This window comes from Ursus arctos, unplaced genomic scaffold (assembly GCF_023065955.2).
Source record: "Ursus arctos isolate Adak ecotype North America unplaced genomic scaffold, UrsArc2.0 scaffold_21, whole genome shotgun sequence".
Classification (NCBI taxonomy): domain Eukaryota; kingdom Metazoa; phylum Chordata; class Mammalia; order Carnivora; family Ursidae; genus Ursus; species Ursus arctos.
The window spans coordinates 39,840,819-39,862,738 of NW_026622886.1; the positions used below are offsets into that span (position 1 = coordinate 39,840,819).

At 40.2% G+C, this 21,920-nt stretch overlaps 1 protein-coding gene across 4 annotated transcripts in view; it reads left to right on the forward strand.

Annotated features, from left to right (window-relative positions):
* CPM (carboxypeptidase M) overlaps nucleotides 1-21,920 on the forward strand; it is a 100,238-nt gene that overhangs the window by 16,400 nt on the left and 61,918 nt on the right. For 2 of the 4 annotated variants that reach the window (XM_026500068.4, XM_048218236.2), the window contains exons 1-2: nucleotides 14,874-14,960; nucleotides 15,249-15,411. In XM_026500068.4, coding sequence (XP_026355853.1) covers nucleotides 15,252-15,411 — 160 coding nt within the window. In that variant the 5' untranslated portion in view covers nucleotides 14,874-14,960; nucleotides 15,249-15,251. Of the gene's footprint in view, nucleotides 1-14,873; nucleotides 14,961-15,248; nucleotides 15,412-21,920 lie in introns of those variants that run through there. The other 2 variants (XM_026500069.4, XM_057316544.1) reach the window with 2 other exon arrangements.

The following is a 21,920-nucleotide window of genomic DNA, read 5'->3' on the forward strand; positions in this document are numbered from 1 at the left end:
GGCTCTTTCCATGGTTTGGCTATTGTGGACATTGCTGCTATAAACATTGGGGTGCAGGTGCCCCTTTGGATCACTATGTTTGTATCTTTTGAGTAAATACCTAGTAGTGCAGTTGCTGGGTCATAGAATAGGTCTATTTTTAACTTTTTGAGAAACCTCCATATTGCTTTCCAGAGTGGCTGTACCAGCTTGCATTCCCACCAGCCATGTAAGAAGGTTCCCCTTTCTCTGCATCCTCACGAACATCTGTTGTTTCCTGAATTGTTCATTTTAGCCATTCTGACCCGTGTGAGGTGGTATCTCATTGTGGTTTTTGATTTGTATTTCCCTGACGCCGAGTGATGTTGAGCATCTTTTCAGGTGTCTGTTGGCCACTTATATGTCTTCTTTGGAAAAACATCTGTTCACGTCTTCTGCTCGTTTCTTGATGGGATTATTGGTTGTTTGGGTGTTGAGTTTGATAAGTTCTTTATAGATTTTGGAAACTAGCCCTTTATCTGATAAGACATTTGCAAATATCTTCTCCCATTCTATAGACTGTCTTTTGGTTTTGTTGACTGTTTCCTTTGCTGTGCAAAAGGTTTTTATCTTGATGAAGTCCCAATAGTTCATTTTTGCCTTTTTTCTCTTGCCTCTGGAGACGTGTCTAGGCAAGAAGTTGCTGCAGCCGAGGTCGGAGAGGTTGCTGCCTGCGTTCTCCTCTAGGATTTTGATGGATTCCTGTCTCACGTTTAGGTCTTTCTTTTTTTTTTTTTTTAAGATTTTATTTAATTATTTATTTGAGAGTGGGAGAGAGAGCATGAGCTAGAGGACAGGCAGATGGAGAGAGAGAGAGAGAGAGAGAGAGAGGCAGACTCCCCGCTGAGCAGGGAACCCAATGCAGGCTCCATCCCAGGACGCCAGGATCATGACCTGAGCCGAAGGCAGATGCTAAACTGACTGAGCCACCCAGGCATCCCTCATATTTAGGTCTTTTACCCATTATGAGTTAATTTTTGTGTATGGTATAAAAAAATGGTCCAGTTTCATTCTTCTGCATGTGGCTGTCCAATTTTCCCAACACCATTTGTTGAAGAGATTGTCTTTTATCCTTTGGTGAAAGTTCCAAACTTCTAATCACATGTTTGGCTCTCCTGGCAACTAGCCCCCTCCTTAGGTGTAGTCCAAAAAAATCACCTAATTAACATAATAAGAGACACGTTTAGACTCTCATCACTTAGGAATTTCCAAAGGTTTTAGGAACTCTGGGCCTCACTGGGGGCTTATCAATAAAAGCACTCAAAGAAGAAAAAATGGCCAGGGGAATTTTTTTTTTTAAAGATTTTATTTATTTATTTGACAGAGAGAGAGACAGCCAGTGAGAGAGGGAACACAAGCAGGGGGAGTGGGAGAGGAAGAAGCAGGCTCACAGCAGAGGAGCCTGATGTGGGGCTCGATCCCATAACGCCGGGATCACGCCCTGAGCCCAAGGCAGACGCTTAACGACTAAGCCACTCAGGCGCCCCACCAGGGGACATTTTGACTATAAATACCAAGAGTTTGTGAGGACTGTCCAAGAACGTTTGGTTCGGGCAAGGCAACACGTAGCTGATCTAAGCAGCTCTCCAAAGACCTTGGGGCAATTAGCTCCTACCTGGTAAAAGGCGACTCTTTTCCAACAGTGTCTAAGGCAGTCTGGCAGCCTGAGTACCAGCTCATATAAAGGCACACCTCAACTACATTTGGACTTTATTCCTTTCTTTTCCCATTGCCTAGAATTATGTGATTAATCCATCACTGGTTTGGGGTATGTTATTTCTTTATTAGCTTATTAAGAGACCTTATTCTGTATGCTCTGGACTTGTTAGAGTCCCACAGCAAAATTGTGTTAATTGCTGTCAAAGACAAACTCAGTCTCCAAGCATAATTTGCCTCCCAAAACAAAACAGCTTATCATTATCTCAATATTGTTTCTGATGTGTGTGAAGAAATGTAATAAAAATTACACGAGCATGTTAAATAAAACATACGATTGTCTCTGCCTGGCCCCTCTATTGCTCCTTCCTTCAGGTTTCAACTTAGACACACCTTCTAGAAGCCTTCTCTGACCTCCACTCAAGTCCACTCCTACCCAGTTAGTACCTTCTGTTAGTCTGTGTCACAATATCCTACAATTTCTCGTTTGTAATACAGATCAACTTGGCCATTGAGCTGTTGTTTGAGGCTTCCCCAATATAGGAGCTCTATTAAAGTGAAGGCTGTTTCTCCTGTCCACCACGGCATTCTCAGTGTTTAACATATTATTCAATGTTCAATAAATAATTATTGGTGATGAAGGATAGTTGGAAGGCAGGTGGGCAGGGATAAGGGGCCCCGCCCTAAAAGGAAACCACCCTTAAAAGGATTTTACACCACCCTGGAAGGAGCCCTCCAGCCTTTCCCAGGCGAGACATAGATAGATGACAAAACCTGATTGGATGACAGGTACGGGGAGGGTTAATCAGATTAAAACAGCCCTGCCAAGGAGCCCATAAAAACCCCTAGACTTAGAAACTCCCGTGGCAACCCTCTCGGGTCCCCTCCCTCTTTGGGATCTTACCATCGCTCCATAAACCTTGCTTTGCTGCCCACCACCCAGTCCGGTCTACCTCTTCATTCTTCCAGTTGGTGTGACCAAGAACTGTGGGCACCAAGGAAGGAAAAGAATCCTCTAACACTGGCACCCTGACTGAATGACTCAATTAACCATGAGAAGACAAGAGAATTTGCTCTGAGTGTTGTCTAAATGTATTTATAATTTGATTTTGTGGAGTCCATTGTTGAATGGACAAGATTTAGGCTGTTTTCAAAAGAATCACTGAAAAGTAAATGATTAGGTTGTGGTGTCTAAATGTGGTGTCTCTCCCGATTGGATGAGGGCACCCAAATGTGGGGTGGGAGCCGGTGGTGCGGGCGGTGAAAGGATTCACCTGAGGCGGGACAAAGGCAATAGAAGTGTGTTGAATACGCTGCAAGGGAGAGGCGGCCAGGACAGGGAGGGAGAGGCTGTCGCAAGGAGGCAGTGAGTGGGTGCTGCTTTTGAAGAGGGAAGGTGAGGAGGCATGGGGACGTATGGGATTCTCCCTTTTCTGGTGCCCGTGCCTGGTTGTAAATAGCCCATTGGTTAGCTAGTGCCTATGGGTGTTTTGTTGAGGTGGGTCACCTGAATTCAGTCAGGGGCTCGGGTCGCTTTGGGCCCTCCTGCCTTGATCAAGTTTCCATTGCTCAAACCTGTTGTCTAACAGCAGCCTCTATATTGCTTCTAGGCCTCGTGTAGAAGCAGCCTCTGCGTAAGTGAAACTTACAAGTTTCAACTACATTCAAATAGTCTCTTCATCATTCTGGTTTATGTACATTTTTTTCTTTCTTTCTCCCTACCCCCACCCCTTTTCTTGGCAGCTTTGGGATATTAACAAGTCAGGAGGTTTGCTTCTCAAATATATACTTTTTTTTTTTTAATGAGCCAAAAGATAGCCATTTCTCAACATTTTATACAAAGTAGAGAAGAAAATAGAATTCAGGGTGCCTGGGTGACTCAGTAGGTTGGGTGTCTGCCTTTGGCTCAGGTCATAATCCCAGGGGATCAAGTCTTCATTGGGCTCCCTGCTCCAGGGGGAATCTGCTTCTCCCTCTGCCCCTCCTCCCACTCGTTCTCTCAATCTCTCTCTCTCTCAATAAATAAATAAAATCTTAAAAAAAAAAGAAAGAAAGAAAATAGAATCCAGCAATTACACCATTTCCTAAAGAGACAAGAGTACATTTATCATCTGCTGTTAAATCAGTTCATTTGATATCTATATAATGTAATGACCAGATTAAATGCTGTTAAATGTTACCATCTGGGCTTTGGAAATTTGCCTTATTAGGCCCAGGAAGCTTTCTTTCAAATCTATCATATATATAAAGCATAGTAGGAAAAGTATTACTTTTGTGTTCAAAGACCAAGCTTTTAAGAGAAAAAGTCATTGTCCTAACAATTGCTCCCTGAGAGTAAATTATCCCAATTGATAAAGATCTATTCCACTGTTGGCAGTATGTGGAAGGTGCTAGCATGGAGAAATAAAAGAAAAACAGAAACATGTATTGGACCTTGTATTCCTTTCTGTTTTGTTCACTTTCACTAGGTGGTAATAATAATAACAATAGTTTTAGTTTGGGGCTTATAAAGCATTTCCAATATGCCACTGTTGGTTATAAGCTCTTAGCTTATAGTAACCTGCTTAATATATGCACCCCTGTAAGTTCCCTATCACCCTGTAAGATCGATACCATGATTAGCCCCATTTTACAGATAAGGGCGTGAAAACAGATTAAGTGACAAACTCAAGGCCACATAGTTAAGTGACAGAGCTAAGATTTAAACTTGGGTAGTCTGGGTCCCCAGACACAGTTTTTGGCAATTCATTATTATGTATAATATGGTGATGTTCTGTCCTTCCTAGAGTAACATTTATAAATCAGCAACATGTACTGAGCACTGACCTAGATGCCATGGAAGAAACAAAAAATTATAACATGATGCTTCACTCACTCTAGAGATATCTTTCTGGACTAAATTAAATTTCACACTTGTTTAGATTTTTCCTGACAGTGGTTCTCAAGTGGTGTGTTAGGACCTACTGGAGCGTTGGATCGAATTTTGATCTGATTAAAGTATAATTCTGCCTCACTCTCAGTAAGTAGAGAAAATGTTGAGCAAAGAAGGTCGTGCTATGCAGTGTAGAATGTGGTCCACGCCACTAAGGATTAGATATAAGAAGCAGAAAGTAATGTCAAGCCAGCTCCCAAGAAAGATCACAGGTTTCTGAGATCATATGATGTTCTCTATTGGGGAGTTTGGGCTCTTGTAGAACGTAAGCTACACGAGGGCAAGGATCTGGCCTGTCTTGTTCACAGTTGTCATTCCTTGGCAATATCCCAGCGCCTGGCACAGAGTAAGCAATAAGTATTTGATAAAGGAATGAGTGAGTGAATGAATGATAAGAGAGTAGGGCAGAGCTACAAATAGGTCTACTCCCAGGGTAACAGTGCTGAAGAGGGACCATGGAAAGAATGATAATGGTAGATGCCTTTACAGTCATGCTATGTTTTGTCATACTCTTCTAGGAACTATGCTGTGCTTTTTGATGACTTAAATAGCATTTTTCAGTCCTTTTATTTCTTTATGTTATTTATTTATTTATTTATTTATTTATTTATTTATTTTTGAGAGAGAGAGAGAGACAGCACGAGCAGGGGGAGGGGCTGAGGGAGAAGGAGAAGCAGGCTCCCTGCTAAGCAGGGACCCCAGTGTGGGACTTGATCCCAGAACTCTGGGATCATGACCTGAGCCAAAGGCAGACACTTAACTGACTGAGCCACCCAGGCGTCCCAGTCCTTTTATTTTTTCCTGTGTGTCATCAAGAATTCTAGGATTTGGGGTGCCTGGGCGGTTTGGTCGGTTAAGTGTCCCACTCTTGGTTTCAGCTTGGGTCATGATCTCAGGGTCATGAGATAAAGCCCCGAGTGGGGCTCTGAGCTGAGTGGGGAGTTTGCTTGAGATTCTTCCCCACCCCCTGCCCCTCCCTCCGATCATGCTTTCTCTCTCTCCCAAATAAATAAATAAATAAATAAATAACTTTTTAAAAAAAACAGAAAATTCTAAGATTCAGAACTTTATCATAAATTCTTTATGAACCTCCCAAAGGAATGCTAACATATTTACAGTTACACATCCAAGATAAAAGAACTACTTTGCTTGGATTTTGATAGATAGCTTCCATAGCAAATAGAAAACACAATCATTATCCCTAGAGAAATGCTTGTTAAAAAGATTTATAGTTCTTAAAAAAAAAAAAGGAACAAAACAAAAATAGGTACAGCACAGACTACAGAGCTCTTGTTTTAAACAGAATGCTTGAGTTAAGCTGCGTTCTTTAAATTTCTGGGTCCCACTGTTTAGATATCACTCCTTGGTAGTCAAGGGTAGGATCAAATTTTGGACCTTCATGGAAACCATCTAGCTTTTCACTAACGACTTCTATAACCTTTGCTAAATATTATAATCTTTCTATTCTACCACATTGTAAAGTCGCTTTCTTCTTTTGTGTTTATCAAATAATAACAAATCCAGTTTTGGTGGAAGGATAGATCTGATTTGGGGGGAGCTAGTTTGCAAGAGGTAGGTATAGTGCTGAGAGAGAGATACCGGAAGAGTCAGACTTAACATAAATACCAACCCCTCTCAGCTATATAGGAAGCCTCAAGCAGCAGAAAGAATTAGTGAGTGGCATTAGTACAAGACATCATTTTACATGTGAAATTTCAAGAAAATTTGTCTTTTTTAAGGCAGTTTTTTTTAAATTTAAATTCAATTAATTCAATACATGTAGTGTATTATTTGTGTCAAGGGTACAGGTCTGTGATTCATTAGTCTTATATAATATCCAGTGCTCATTACAACACATACCCTCCCCAATGTCCATCACCCAGTTACCCCATCCTCCTACCCCTCTCCCCTCCAGCAACCTTTAAGGCAATTTTTTTAGAGCAGTTTTCAGTTTACAATAAAATTGAAGAGGTACAGAGATTTCCCATATACAGATATCTCCTGCTTTTCAAGTTATTACACCACTTTGCTTTTACAAAAGACCTACATTAGGGTGCCTGGGTGGCTCAGTCGGTTAAGTGTCTGCCTTCAGCTCGGGTCATGTTCCCCAAGGTCCTGGGATCAAGTCCCACATCAGGCTCCTTGCTCCTCAGGGAGCCTGCTTCTCCCTCTGCCTGCCACTCCCCTTGCTTGTGTTCTCTCTCCCTCTCTCTCTGACAAATAAAATCTTAAAAAAAAAAAAAAAAAGGCCTACATTAGTATCTGTTTCTGATTTTTACTTTTACAGGAAAAGGTGAAAAGTAAAATTAGTCTCAGTGTTTGCTTTGCAGCAAGCTGTTACAGAAGCGGTGTGCACCCCAGGCAGCAAGAGTGGTCCCACCAGACTCACTACACTCAGCCTCTCAGCTCAGATGTCTGTGAGCATCTATGCTTTATCCTGATTTATTTCGTGCATCCGGTAATAAGATGTGTCCTAAGATATCAGAAAAGCCTAAAAGAGGTTATTTTTGGGGGGTCTGCGAATGCTCAAAAAATCTTCCATATAAGTTAATGCTATTGTTTCTTTGCTTTATGCCATTTAAACTTATGAAGGTTCTCATGGGAACGCTCTACTTCCTGATAGCAGGAGACACCTGGACTCGAGCCACAACACATGCGGAGCCTCTCGCATTATTAGCATCACTCGCTAGAACGGTACATTTTTCATGGAGGATGAACCTATGTTGACCCATCGTAATCACCCAAAGTCCCTAGTTTACTTTAAGGTTCACTCTTATTGTTGTATGTTCTATGAGTTTGGACAAATGTGTAATGACATATGTCCATCATCGCCACTGCCCTAAAAGTCCTCTGCTCTCTGCCCACTCACAACCCATCCACCTTGGCAATTACTGATCTTTTTATTGTCTCTATAGTTTTGCCTTTTCCAGAATGTCCTATAGTTGGACTCATATAGTATGTAGTCTTTTCAGATTGGTTTCTTTCTCTTAGTAATATGCACTTGAGGTTCATATATCATCATGGTTTGATAGCTCATTTCTTCTTAGCAGTGAATAATATGCCCATTGCTGGACGGTCCCACAGTCTACTGAAGAACATCTTGGTTGCTTTCAAGTTTTGGCAATTATGAATAAAACTTCAATAAACATCCTTGTGCAGGTTTTTGTGTGGACATACATTTTTTATCTCATTTGGGTAACTACCGTGGAGCAGGATTACTGGATTGTATGGAAAGAATTTGTTTGGTTTTGTAAGAAACCATCAAACTGTCTTCCAAAGCGGCTGTACCATTTTACATTCCCACCAGCAATGTATTAGAGTTCCTGTTGTTCCACATCCTCACCTGCATGGTGTTTCAGAGTTTCAGATTTTGGCTATTCTGATAGGTGCGTAGTGGTATCTTATTGTTATTTTAATTTTCGTTTCCCTGATGACGTATGATGGGGAGCATCATTTCATACACTTATTTGCCATCTGTATATCTTCTTTGGAGAAGGGTCTGTTAAGGTCTTTGGCCCATTTTCCAATCAAGGTATTTTCTTATTGTTGAGTTTTAGGAGCTCTTTGTATATTTTGGGTAACATTCCTTTATCGGATGTGCATTTACAAATAATTTCCTTCAACCTATGGCTTATCTTCTAATTCTCTTGATTTGTTTGCCAAACAAAAGTTTTTCATTTTAATGAAGTCTACCTTATGAATTCTTTTTCATAATTCATGTCTTTGCTGTTGTATCTCAAAAGGCATCACCTCACCCAAGATCATCTAGGCTTTCTTCTATGTTATCTTCTAGGAGTTTTATAGCTTTGCGAGTGTTACATTAGGCGGATGGCCCATTTTGAATGAATTTTTGTGAAGGGTGTAAGGTCTGCATCTAGATCTCTATATTTTTTTTACCTCTGGATGTCCAGTTGTTCCAGTACCATTTATGAGACTATTTTGCTCCGTTGTATTGCTTTTGCTCCTTTGTCAAAGATCAGTTGGCTGTATTTATGGAGGTCTATTTTTGGACTCTCTATTCTGTTCCATTGACCTATTTATCTCTTCTTTTACCAGTACCACACTGCTTTGATTACTGTAGCTTTAGAGTAAGTCTTGAAGTTGGATAACATCAGTCCTCCAACTTTGTTCTTCTCTTTCAACATCGTGTTAGCTATTCTGGGGTTTTTGCCTTTCCATATAAACTTTAAAATCAGGTTAATACCAACAAAATAACTCGCTGGAATTTTGACTGGGATTGCTTTGAATCTATAGAGCAAGTTGGGAAGAACTGACATCTTGACAATATTGACTTTTCCTATCCACAAACATGGAATATCTCTTCATTTGTTTATTTCTTTGATATCGTTTATCAGAGTTTTGTGGCATTTCTTATATAGATCTGGTACATATTTCGTTGGTTTTATAGTTAAGTATTTCATTTGGGGGGGTGTTAATGTAAATGGTATTATGTTTTTAATTTCAAATTCCACTTCTTCATTGTTAGTATATAGGAAAGCAATTGATTTTTGTAATGTTAACTCTTGTATCCTGCAATCTTGCTATAATCTTTTATCAGTTTTATCTTTTATCAGGAGTTGTTTTTTGTTTTTTTTTTTTGTCGATTCTTTCGGATTTTCTATACAATCATATCACCTGTGAACAAAAGTAGTTTTATATCTCCTTCTCAGTTGTATGCCTTTGCTTTTTTTTTTTTCCTTATTGTATTAGCAAGGACTTCCAGTATAATACTGAAAATGAGTAATGGGAGGGGACATCTTTGCCTTGTTCCTGATCTTAGTGGAAAAGCTTTGAGTTTCTCACCATTAAGTATGATGTGAGTTACAGTTTTTTTATAGATAGTCTTTATGAAGTTGAGAAAGTTCCCCTCGATTCCTAGTTTACTGAGAGTTTTTATCATGAATGGGTGTTGGATTTTGTCAAATACTTTTTCTGCATCTATTGATATGATCATGTGGTTTTCCTTTTTTTTTTTTTTAAGATTTTATTTATTTATTTGACAGAGAGAGAGACAGCCAGCAAGAGAGGGAACACAAGCAGGGGGAGTGGGAGAGGAAGAAGCAGGCTCATAGTGGAGGAGCCTGATGTGGGGCTCGATCCCATAACGCCGGGATCACGCCCTGAGCCGAAGGCAGGTGCTCAACTGCTGTGCCACCCAGGCGCCCCTGTTTTTCTTTTTTTAATCTGTGAATGTGATGGATTACATTCATTGATTTTTGAATGTTCAACTAGGTTTGCATACCAGGGATAAAGCCTACTTGGGCATGATGTATAATTCTTTTTATGCTCCCTTGGATTTGATTTACTAATAATTTGTTAAGAATTTTTGCATCTATATTCATGACAGATATTGGCCTATAGTTTTCTTTTCTTTTTTTTTTAAGATTTTATTTATCTATTCGACAGAGATAGAGACAGCCAGCGAGAGAGGGAACACAAGCAGGGGGAGTGGGAGAGGAAGAAGCAGGCTCCCCGCGGAGGAGCCTGATGTGGGGCTCGATCCCATAACGCCGGGATCACGCCCTGAGCCGAAGGCAGACGCTTAACCACTGTGCCACCCAGGCGCCCCTATAGTTTTCTTTTCTTATAATTCTTTACCTGGTTTTAGTATTAGGGTAATGCTGACCTCACAGAATGAGTTAAGAAGTGTACCCTCTGCTTCTATCCTCTGAAAGAGTTTGTAGAGGATTGGTTTAATTTCTTCTTTAAATGTTTGGTAGAATTCACCAGTAAACCCACCTGGGTCTGATACTTTCTGTTTGGAAAGGTTATTCATTATTGATTCAATTTCTTTAATAAGCATAAGCTAAAACTCATCCTTTAAAAAAAGAAATTTAGTTGTTAACTTGTGGAAAATTGGTAAGACGCTCATAATTTCTGCTGTGTAAAGAAGATAGCACCAAAGGTCATAATTTAATGTTCTGTAAGACATTAATCAGATTTCTATCTAATTTAGCAATAATTTAGAATGACTTCAGTATTTTCTTATACTTACCTATACACATTAATTATCTTATCTTTCTTTAAATCAGCTTTGTTTACTGCTGATTTTCTTGGTAGTTAAAAACTTGACTGTGTTTAACTGTATTTGTATGAGAATTATTTTATAACATTTTGAAATTATACTTTGACATTTTATAGAAGCACAACTTGGTATTATTTAAAATATTTAAAAATATTTAAAATCTTAAAAATGTACATGCTCTTTTACCTAGCAATTGCTTATCTAAGTATTGATCCTAAGAAGATAAGGATGTGCTCAAAGATTTAGCTCTACGAATGATTATGGGTGTTCTGTATATAATAGTGAAATAGAAACAACTATGCAATGCTAAAGGACAGATTGATACCTAAATTTGTTTTAAGAATGGTTGTTTTTGAGCAAGTGGAATTTGTAGGTTTCCAAAATTTCTTTTAGTTGTTCATATTTTCTTGTGACACTTTTGAAAGAAGAAAAAAGAAAGCTTAAAGATCACAAAATCGAGTTACATTTCTCTTATTCTTGTTGACCTCTGTTGAGGTATTTAGCCCATAGCTATAGTCTTTCCCTCTGTTCCAATTCTTGCCACTAACTCAGGGAACTTCAGCGTCTTTGAGCAAGACTGATCTACTCTCTCCCTTTTCAGTTCTTTCATATCCCATTTCCAGTGGCCTTCCGCAGTTCTGTAATTCACTTTTTCACTCTTCATTTCTCTAATTCAGTACAAAGAATTTTTGATATTGTATTCATTCAGAACTGTTCATCTCGGATGCTTCTGTGCTTTTTGCTCTGTTCTGCTTTTAGATGAAAATACCTTATTTTTCTGATTAAAGGAAGTAACACATTTGCTGGAAATTTTTTTTTAGAAAATACAGAAAGATTCAAAAGAGAGAATCAAAACACTGCAATCCAGAGCATACCACTCAGCATTTTTGTGACCTTTTAAACTTGCTGTTAGGAATAGTTTTTTGTTTGCTTTCCAAAATGGGATCTTACCATTCATTTTACTTTTCTAATCGGGTTTTTGTCACTCAATGGTTGACCTTTCCAAGCCAATATATACAGATCTACATCATCATTATTATGGCTGAAAAATAATTTATTTTATGGATGTAATATTCCTTATCTAACCCAGGGTGTCTCAACCTCAGCACGGACATTTGGGGCCGGATAATTTATCGTGGGGCCTGTACTGTGCATTGTAGGATGTTTTGTACCATCCCTGCCATCTACCAGTTACATGCCAGTGGCACCATCCTCCTAGTCATGACAATGAAAAATGTTTCCAGCTAGGGGCCCCTGGGTGGCTCAGTAAGTTAAGAATCTGACTCTTGATTTCCCCTTAGGTCATGATCTCAGGATCATGAGATGGAGCCCAAGCATCATGCCCCATGCTCAGCGAAATAATCTGTCTGACCCTCTCCTTCCCCTCTGCCCCTCCCCCTCTCCTGCCCCTCCCCTCTCCTGCCCCTCCCCTCCCCCTCTACCCTTCCCCCCACTCCTACCCACCCCTAAGAGCAGGAGCACTCTCTCGCTCTTAAAAAGATAAATAAATAAATAAAATCTTAAAAAAAAAATGTTTCCTGCTATTTCAAATGGCTTCTGTGGGCAATCTCGCCCCAGCTGAGAACAATTGATGTAATCAATCTGCTATTATTTGACATTTACATTTATCTATTTTTTTTACAATTAAAAACAGTGGTGCTAGTAAAGATCCTAACATATATAAATTCAGCACTTCTTTGAATTACCTGCATAGCTTATAGTCCTAGAAAGGAAGAACGTATTTTAAATGTTGATGTCTATTCCCAGATAGTTCTCCAGAAGTGTTGTATCAGTTTATAGTACCGTTCAAACAGCAGAAATGCCATTTCTTCAGATCTTGTCCAAGTACTATCCATCTTTTAAATCTTTCTTAGTGAAAAGCAAAACATAATACTATTTTGCCCTTTAAATTTGTAAATTCTTTGATTGCTAACCACTTTGGTAGCTTTTACTATGTTTATTGGTCATTTGTATTACTCCGTTTGTGGGCTGCTAATTAATGTCTTTCTTGGTTTTGTAAGAGCTAGTAATTCTCTCTTCCAGTTTGTAATTTTTCAGGTAACATTTGTGCTGAGTTTTCCTTTACAGAAGGTATACATTTTTTATGTTGTCAAATTATTAGCCTCTTTACTGTGGTTTTACTGTTAGTGGTGTCATACTTAGATCACCTTTGAAGCCTCATACTTTAGTGTTTTACTGTATTAGACCAACTTTCTATTTTTCTTTATTTCTCACTAGACTCTAGTACTAAGCTTTTGTTACCTCTAGACCAGTGCAAATCCAATTTGAATGTACCTGTGAATTAACTAGAATCTTATTAAAATTCACATTCTGATTCAGTAGGTTTGTAATGAGACAAGGGAGCCTGCCTTTCCAACAAGTTTACAGGTGCTGTCAATGCTGTTCCTGGACCATGCTTTGAGTCACTAGGTTTTAGACCTTCAGCCCTCAATCCTCTGTACTCTTTCTACCTCAATTCTCTGATTGGTTCTCTGAATTTGCTTCCCTTCCTACCTACTGTGAATTCCAAGGGCAGTAATTTCAACTATACTTCACCCCTTTGATTTTCTGGAACAACAACCCTTGCGATCTCTACCTCAGTATTGACAAAGCCACTATTTCTCCAGTCTCCAGCCGCAGTACCACTGAAGGAAATCCTATAACTACTTTCTTCTATAACAAATGTAGCATTTCTAAAGTCCAATCAGCAAGCTTTCACTTTGTTCCTCATCAACTCCCTTTCCTATTTTTATAGTAACTTTGCCTAAATGTAACCTCCTCAACTCCATTCCACTTCCTTTGAGACCTTTTAGTCAATGAACAACAGTGAAAGAATCTCTTCAAGCCATCTGCTAGAAGTCACGGCAGAGTAACTGCTGCACACTTAAAAAGAAATCCGCTCAAAAACCCAACAATGTCAAGATTTTCCAACTCTTAGAAAAGTCTAAAGACTTATGAATTAAACTAGATTATTTAATAAACACCTCATACAGTTGTTACAATGGGCCTGCCAACTTTAATTAGGTACGTATAATTATTATTTCCATTTTACAGACCAGGAAACTAAGGCACAGTGAGTTGACACAACCACTGAGAGTCCGCGCAGGGACTGGAACCCAAATCTTGTGACGCTACAGTCTTAGGTTTTCTCTCTCTGGGCTCTGCTGCCTGGGAATCACAGGGGGCCTCATTGTTCCTGAGAGCTCAGTTCTACAATTTTATCTGTATCTGCAACAAGGAAGAGGCAGGCAAATCAATGGCGGTTTTCAGCTTTGGATGGCATATTGGGTTCACTCAATGCATTTTTTAAAAATGTCCTTTCCAGGACCTCGAGAGAAATTCTGTTCAATTAGTTTTCAGTGGGGCACTAGTATTTTGAATCTGTTAAAGAGGAATGTTACTCCAAATCGGTGGTTTTCAAGCTTTTTATATTCACTGGACCTCGGCAGGAATCTTCAATTACTCTGACAGGTAACGTGTGACAGGTGTGTGGTCTTGGCCCACGCCACAAACCGCCTCTCAGGCTTTGGTGAAATCTCTTATCCCTCGTGCAAATGTAGACCACCTCATCCTTCCAGAAAGAAGCATTTTAGAAAAAGAGAACTAAAATTGGCCTAGGGAGTGTTGGTGGAAGGAGTGTTGGATTTACAAATAGTGGCTGTGCTTTCTTGCATGTGACTTCCCGTTTTAAATTTAACTGATTGAGCCAATCTCGCACACCAAATAAATTTGTCGGAAATTTTCCTATACTGCACAGTTGGCAATTTAAAACGTCTACACACGCGCCCTCAGAGCAGGGCTGGGGAGCCTGGCACAGCCGGGAGCTCGGCCCCTACGACCCGCGCCGCCGAGACCCGTGAGAGCCACGTGGAGCTCTCACTGCGTCCCGGGCTCCAGGTGAGCCAAGGGCCCGGCTCTACAGCTGCAAACTCGCAGCAGCTGGAGACACCCACACGCCCGCGTGCCCCTCGCGGGAGCCGTGGCCAAGGGGAGGACACGCTTCCACCCCGGGGCGCGGGCAAAGGGCGGGACCGCAACAAGCGACTCGGTTTTCCGCCGCCCTCCGCCGCTCACCCGCACGGGCCGCCGCGCCCCCGTAACCCCGCGCCGCGCGCGTTCCTGTTCGCCCAGGTGCGAAGGGCGCTGAGCCGCCCTGGCCGCGCCGCTCGGCCCCGCCCAGTAGGGAGCCGCGCGGCGCCCGAGTGGGCCGGCGGCACGTCAGTCAGGCGCCGGGGGCGGGGCCTGGGGGCGCCCGTCCCCCCCGCCCGGCTATAATGCCGGGTCCCGGCGAGCGGCAGGCGACGGCTGGAGGTGCGCGTCGGGGCAGGGGTGAGGCTGAGGGCGCGCGCGGAGCTTCTCGCAGCTGCTGCAGCTGCCGGCCGGCGGCGACTCCGGGACGAGAGGGAGGAAGGGGCGGGCGGCGGGATGGAGGGCACTCAAGGCTACTCGTGCTCCGCTCACACCAACTCCCGAAGGTGCTGCTTCCAACTTTTACCTTCTTGGAAGCAGGGAGCGGTAGTGTCAGGAGACTTGACAGCACAGTGCTGAGCCGAGCTAGTGACGTCCACAACCCTTTCCTTATCTGTTCTCAGCTTTGTTATTTGTATTCATCTCTAGAACATGGACTTCGTCCGCCTCTGGCTAGGGCTGCTGCTGCCTTTGGTAGCTGCGCTGGATTTCGGCTACCACCACCAGGAAGAGATGGAAGCCTTTTTGAAGAATGTGGCCCAAAACTACAGTTCCATCACTCGCTTACACAGTATTGGGAAATCTGTGAAAGGTAGGGTCCGTCTCGTGCACTTTCCCAAAGCCCCAGTCCTCGCTTTCATTCATTGAATATACCTTAGCTTCCTGCCCCCTTTCCTTGGAGCTACTCAGGGGAGCTGCAAGCGGGTAAGCCGGTGCCTTGCGTGTTGGAGGTTTTCCGCTTTTGTGTGTCGTGTTGGTTTATTTTGTCAGAGAAGTAGTGGGGAGACCTGAACTTTAGTAAACGCCTCTGCTGTCATTCAGTGTCATTGAGTCCTGTGCGTTAATGGCGTTCTTTTTCCATCTTACAGGCACTGGTTGCTTGAGGTGTGTATTTTAGTTTGTCTTGGTAGGTAAACTTATGTCAAGAAAGTCTGCGTTTATCCATCGCAGCTTTCCCTTTTTGTTGGCTTCTTTAAATGTGATTTGGACTGTTAGTATCTTTTTTTTTTTTTCAAAGTCTCCTTTAAGCTAAAATAGTTCAGTTCTGTTGGTGAAATTTCTGTTGTGTGTAATTAACCCTATGACATAAAGCGATGCAAAACTATAAGTTTCTTTTAATGTTAAGCAGTACAGTTGGCAAGATTTGTGTCATGTGTAATTAGCCCCAGGGCTTGAAGTTATGCAAAAAAGTGTTTCTGATACTGGTTAAAGGCTCTTTTAAAATTATCTATTTGAATAAGACAGTTGCTGGATAATATCTTAGCAATGATTGGGACTACCATTTTCACATTTATCATTTAATTGTTTTAATTTAGAAATTATATATTAAATATAAATAACTGTATATTAAGTCTCATTTTTATAGACAGGGAATTTGAATCAGAGAGATATTAAGTATTTTGCTCAAGATCACCAGATGTTAGACTTTATAACCAGAATTGGCGTTTAGATCCTTCTACTTAAAGGCGTAGATACTTTGGGGACAAGGCAAGTACTTTATCAAACATTGTTATTTCTTGGTATTTTTGTATGTGTACCCCCAAAGAGATTACCTGAGAACTTAATGCTTAAATCAAAAGTTTTTGTCAAGTTAATGCAATTTGGATCTCTTCTCTTTATAGTTGTGTTCAAACTCTACCTAGATTTTACCTCTGAGCTTTTGAACCAAGGAGTGTCTCTTAATAACTATATTCTCAATCATTTAAAAAAAAATCTAGTACTTTATATTAAAGAAGACCTATTATACAAATTTACTTACATGCAATGCAGACTAAAAAATGCTGGATCATGTGTGTAATGGTATCTTTGTTTTCAAACAACATTGCCAAAGAGTTGGTGCCAGAATTACTCTATATTGCTCTATAATCCAAATTACAGAGGTTGGATGTGTGAGAAATCATATCCTGAATCAGTATATGTATTTAGCCTTTTGAAATCCTTTCCCCCTAGGGTTAGAGAAGAGCAATTTTAAAAGATCTAAGAATACTAATTATATTAATAAAGCAAGTATCTTGAGTTATTGTTCAGTCATCATTTAAGCCACGAGATGATGACAGTGTTGTTAATTTTAAGTACTAAATGATTTGGCAAGTTTTTATGTTTTCAAGCACAAAGTGCTTGTGGAAGAAAATTGGGGAGTCTCTTAATGTGAACCAGCTACTTTGATCCATGTTGCATGATATCAGACCACAGTAACAGTGAAAGGCAGGCTTCCCCCCCTCCACTTTGTATGCACTCTTGCGGTTAAAAGATTGAGAAGTTATGTAAAAATAAAATCTGGCACTAGTCATCAAATGTTTGTGTTGAGTATATTGTTCTGAATAATTACTCCAATTAGGAAAAAGGTTCCAAGTGGTGGTTAAACTGTATCACTGCATGTTATCATGACCACTGAAAACCAGTGCTCCTTTGTTGGTGCTCTTTTCACTAGACAGGCAGTTTCCCTGGCTATCCCGCCCTCTGGTGTAGGATATGTTTGCTTAGCAAACAGCCTTTACCATAGATGTTATTTATTTTTTTTATTATGAACCTGGGCAATCTACCTAGAAGAGGAAGTAATATTCCTGCCTGGTCAAATACATTTTTAGGTTTTGTAAGTGCACATCACGTGGATTTTTGTTGTTGTAATCATGGATCCTAGTCTGCTTTTTTTCCCTCAGTTCACATTTCATTACATATTTCTATGAATTGACAAAGTCTGCAGATGTAAGTTTGTTGCCGTTCAGTACTTTATCCTCTTGGTTATGGGGATTGTCTTAGTCCTTCACCTGTTGGGGGCCTCTATATGGTTCTGATGATCTATTATAAACAATGATGCTTTAAAAGCATTGACACGTGTCGTGATGATTACCTTCCGTTGTAACTGGTGATGTTCTTCTCAGTTTTTTATTTTGAAATGCTTGAAACCCACACAAAAGTTGAACCCACATAGACCCTTCACCCACATTCAGCCATAGTAGACTGACCATATTTCATTTGAACCTTTTGGAAGAAACCCCATTACCTACTGACCTGGTAAAATCTTAGGTGAAACAAGAGTAGCAACTCAAAAAACTGACAACTGAGTTGAGAAAAATTAGAAAAGGTACAATATTCATTGGTTTATTCATTCCTCCATTTAGTTAGGCGAATATACTCCCCCATTTTTCCCCCACTCCTAATCACGTCTGTCTAGTATTAATGCTGGCACATATTCAGTAATTTATATCTGTTTGTTAAATGAATTGAATGTTTGCTGAGCGAAAGCCGTGTGAGGCAAAGTTGTGTGCCATTCATTGCCTGCCGTTAGGCAGCCCCCCCCCCTGCCCCCGCCCCGCCAAAGGACAAATGTATTTATTGGATTTCCCCAACAAGCCTTTCCATAGCCCCCAAAATTAGTTATAGGACTTTTTTTTTTTTTGGCTTTTTAAGTTTTTAATTCCAGTTAACATACAGTGTTATATTTCATGTGTACAATAGTGATTCATCACTTCCATACATCACCCAGTGCTCATTAAGCCCTCCTTAATCCCCATCGACCCATTTCACCCATCCTGCACTCCCTCCCCTCTGGTAACTATCAGTTTGTTTTCCATAATTAAGAGTCTGTTTCTTTATTTTGTCTTTTTTTCCTTTGTTCATTTGTTTCTTAAATTCCACATATGAGTGAAATCCTAGGTTATTTGTCTCCAACTGACATTTTGCTTGCCATTACACTCTAGCTCCATCCATGTCATTGTAAGTGGCACAATTTTATTTTTTTTTATGGCTGAATAATATTCTGTTGTGTGTGTATGTGTGTATATAGATCTCACATCTTCTTTATCCAATCATCAATCAATGGACACTTGGCTGCTTCCATATCTTGGCTTTTGTGAATCATGCTGCTACAAACAGGGGTACATGTATACCTTTGAAGTAGTGTTTCTGTATTATTTGGGTAAATACCCTGTAGCACAATTACTGGATGGTAGGGTAGTTCTATTTTTAACTTTTTGAGGAAACTCCACACTATTTTCCAGAGTGACTGACTGCACTAGTCTGCATTCCCAACAGTGAATGAGTATATTCCTTTTTCTAGTTTTAGGACCATTTAAAATGAGATTTTCTACCATCTCCATTTTAAGAATTTTCCCTTCTGCTAAGTCTAACCTTTACTTAATTTGAATAAAGAGGGTTGCAAAGGGCAAGGAGTAGATAATAAAAATCTGTTATCAAGTGCTTTCCATATTATATGTTTTAATACATTATTTCAATGTCAACAACTCTGAGTAGGTGTTGTTATCCTTGTTTACAAAACAGGTCAAATGACTCACAGGGAAGTTAATTAACTTGCTGAAGAGCACACAGCTAATGAGTGTTAGAGGATTCAAATGCAGATCCATGTATCTCCCAAGCACATCTTTTTGCATTTAAAGAAGCAGTTTGACACAGGTGTAGTTGGTTACATGGAGATTGAGGTTGTTTAGTGGAGGGTTGCAAAGTCCTGGTTTGGGCGCATGTGATTTCAAAGTATAGCTTCTGCCAAGAATCTATAGCTGTGTTGTCCATTACGGTAGTCATTAGTCATCTGGCTGTTGAGCAGGAGGAATGTGACTAGACAGAATTAAGATGTGCTAAAGTGATTTTGTAAACTTAGTACAAAAAAATAATGTTTTTATGTTGGTCATCTGTTGAAATAATTTAGAACTATAGGTTAAAAATATTTTTAAAATTCCACCTCTTTACTTTTTTTAACGTGGTTATGGTTACGAGAACATTTTAAATTTTATGACTTGCATTATATATTGCTTGGGCTGCGCTGACCTAGAGAGAAATTTGTTAGTAACTTTTTTTTTCTGAGTACAAAAGGAATTTAAGTTCATTTAGAAAATTTGGAAGATACAGCAAAACACCAAGGAAAAATTTTTACTATACAAAGAAAACATTTAGTAGACCAAAATCACTATGTGTACTCTTCTGCGCCTTTCTCCCTCACACTAAGCCAATGATCTTGTTTGTCCATGCAAACATGTTATTTCTAAAACTTGATTTTAATGCCTGCTTTTTGTCCTATCAATGGATATCCTAGTGTTTATTTATTTTTTTTTTTAAAGATTTTATTTATTTATTCGATAGAGATAGAGACAGCCAGCGAGAGAGGGAACACAAGCAGGGGGAGTGGGAGAGGAAGAAGCAGGCTCATAGTGGAAGAGCCTGATGTGGGGCTCGATCCCATAACGCTGGAATCACGCCCTGAGCCCAAGGCAGACGCTTAACTGCTGTGCCACCCAGGCGCCCCCCTAGTGTTTATTTAACTTCTACCCCACTGATGGACATTTAGTTTGTTTCTAAACTTTTCCTGTTACAAACAGTGCCAAAGTAGACCTCGTCATAGCTAAGACGGCAAAAGTTGTCAGAACACCGAATTTGGAACCACAGCGCCCAAGTGCAAATTCTAGATCCTCTACTCTGTAGCAATGCGACCTGGAGTTGTTGGATAATTCCTGGCACATAGAAAGTGCTACATAAAAGCTGCTGCTAGGAATACAGTAACTGCTATTAGGGGGAAGTTTCCAAAAGGGAATTACCAGGTCTTAAGCAGTTTTATGTATTTGATACATGTAACCAAATTGCTTTCCTAAAAAGATTGTATTGATTTTTTTAATCAATGTATGCTATGTATCAAAAGAAATATATGCTAAGAAAAAAACAACTTCTAAATCTTCTACTAGTCATAAATCGGTACTGGCGTTAGTGGTTTGAAAGATTATTGTAGTATTTGTCAAAGAGTACACAGTTTTGGTCATACAAGATAAACCTGTCCTAGAGATCCGCTTTACTACAGAGTCCCTACAGGTAACAATACTGTATTGTATGCTTAAAAATTTGCCTAGATGGTAGGTCTTATGTTGTGTTCTTAAAATAATAGCATAATAATAAAGACTATTGAAGTGTCTATTTTTCATTGTTTAATGTATCAGGGAGGATTTATTTCTCATGCTTTTTCCCCAACAACACTCACCTTCATATATTCATTCAACAGATATTAATTGAATTACTCTGCCAGGAGCCATACCATATCAGATGCTCAGTAATCTCTCTGGAATTGGTTTAGACTCCTGCCCCAAAGAGGCATGTACTGTGTTCTCATACAAAGATCTTTCATTGTCTACTGCCCTTGATGGGGTAGATTTTAGCTGGTGATTTGCCCTCCGAAAAGAACTGTGTATAAAACTTTGCCACAACATTTGGTTGTCTGTCACACTCTGTTCATTTCTCAAGTGTGATCCTAAAGCTAGTTTGCTTGGGATCCTGTATTAAATGCTCATTTTAATTTTTAGTATTATTTTATCTTTTTGAGAGAGAGAGGCCATGCACACAGGAGGATGGGGGCAGAGGGAGAGAGAAAGTCTTAAGCAGTCTCCATACCCAGTGCAGAGCACAACATGGGCTCAATCTCATGACTCAGAGATCACAACCTGAGCTGAAATTAAGAGTCATGTTTGAGCCACCCAGGCGCCCCTAAAATGCTCATTATAATGTATATATGGCATCAAGGACCAAATATCAAGAAAAGCATTAAAATCTAGGAATTTCAGGGGCACTTGGGTGGCTCAGTCGTTAAGTGTCTGCCTTCGGCTCAGGTCATGATCCCAGAGTCCTGGGATCAAGCTCCACATTGCATTGGCCTCCCGGCTCAGCGGGAGGTCTGCTTCTCCCTCTCCCACTCTCCCTGCTTGTGTTCCCTCTCTAGCTGTCTCTCTCTGTCAAATAAATACAATCTTAAAAAAAAAAAAAATCTAGGAATTTCAGCTGTAATACACGTTTGTGATTTAAAGTTATAATGGTTTGGCAAACCTTTCTGCTTCTTTAAAGGTTTGAAATGCAGAGTCCTTTTCTGAAACATCTTACAAATATTAGCCTTGTTTATCACCATTCAGGGTTTTTTTTTTTTTTTAGATTTTATTTATTTATCTATTTGACAGAGAGAGAGAGGCAGCGATAGAGGGAACACAAGCAGGGGGAGTGGGAGAGGGAGAAGCAGGCTTCCCACTGAGCAGGGAGCCCAATGCGGAACTTGATCCCAGAACTTTGGGATCATGACCTGAGCCAAAGGCAGACGCTTAACGACTGAGCCAC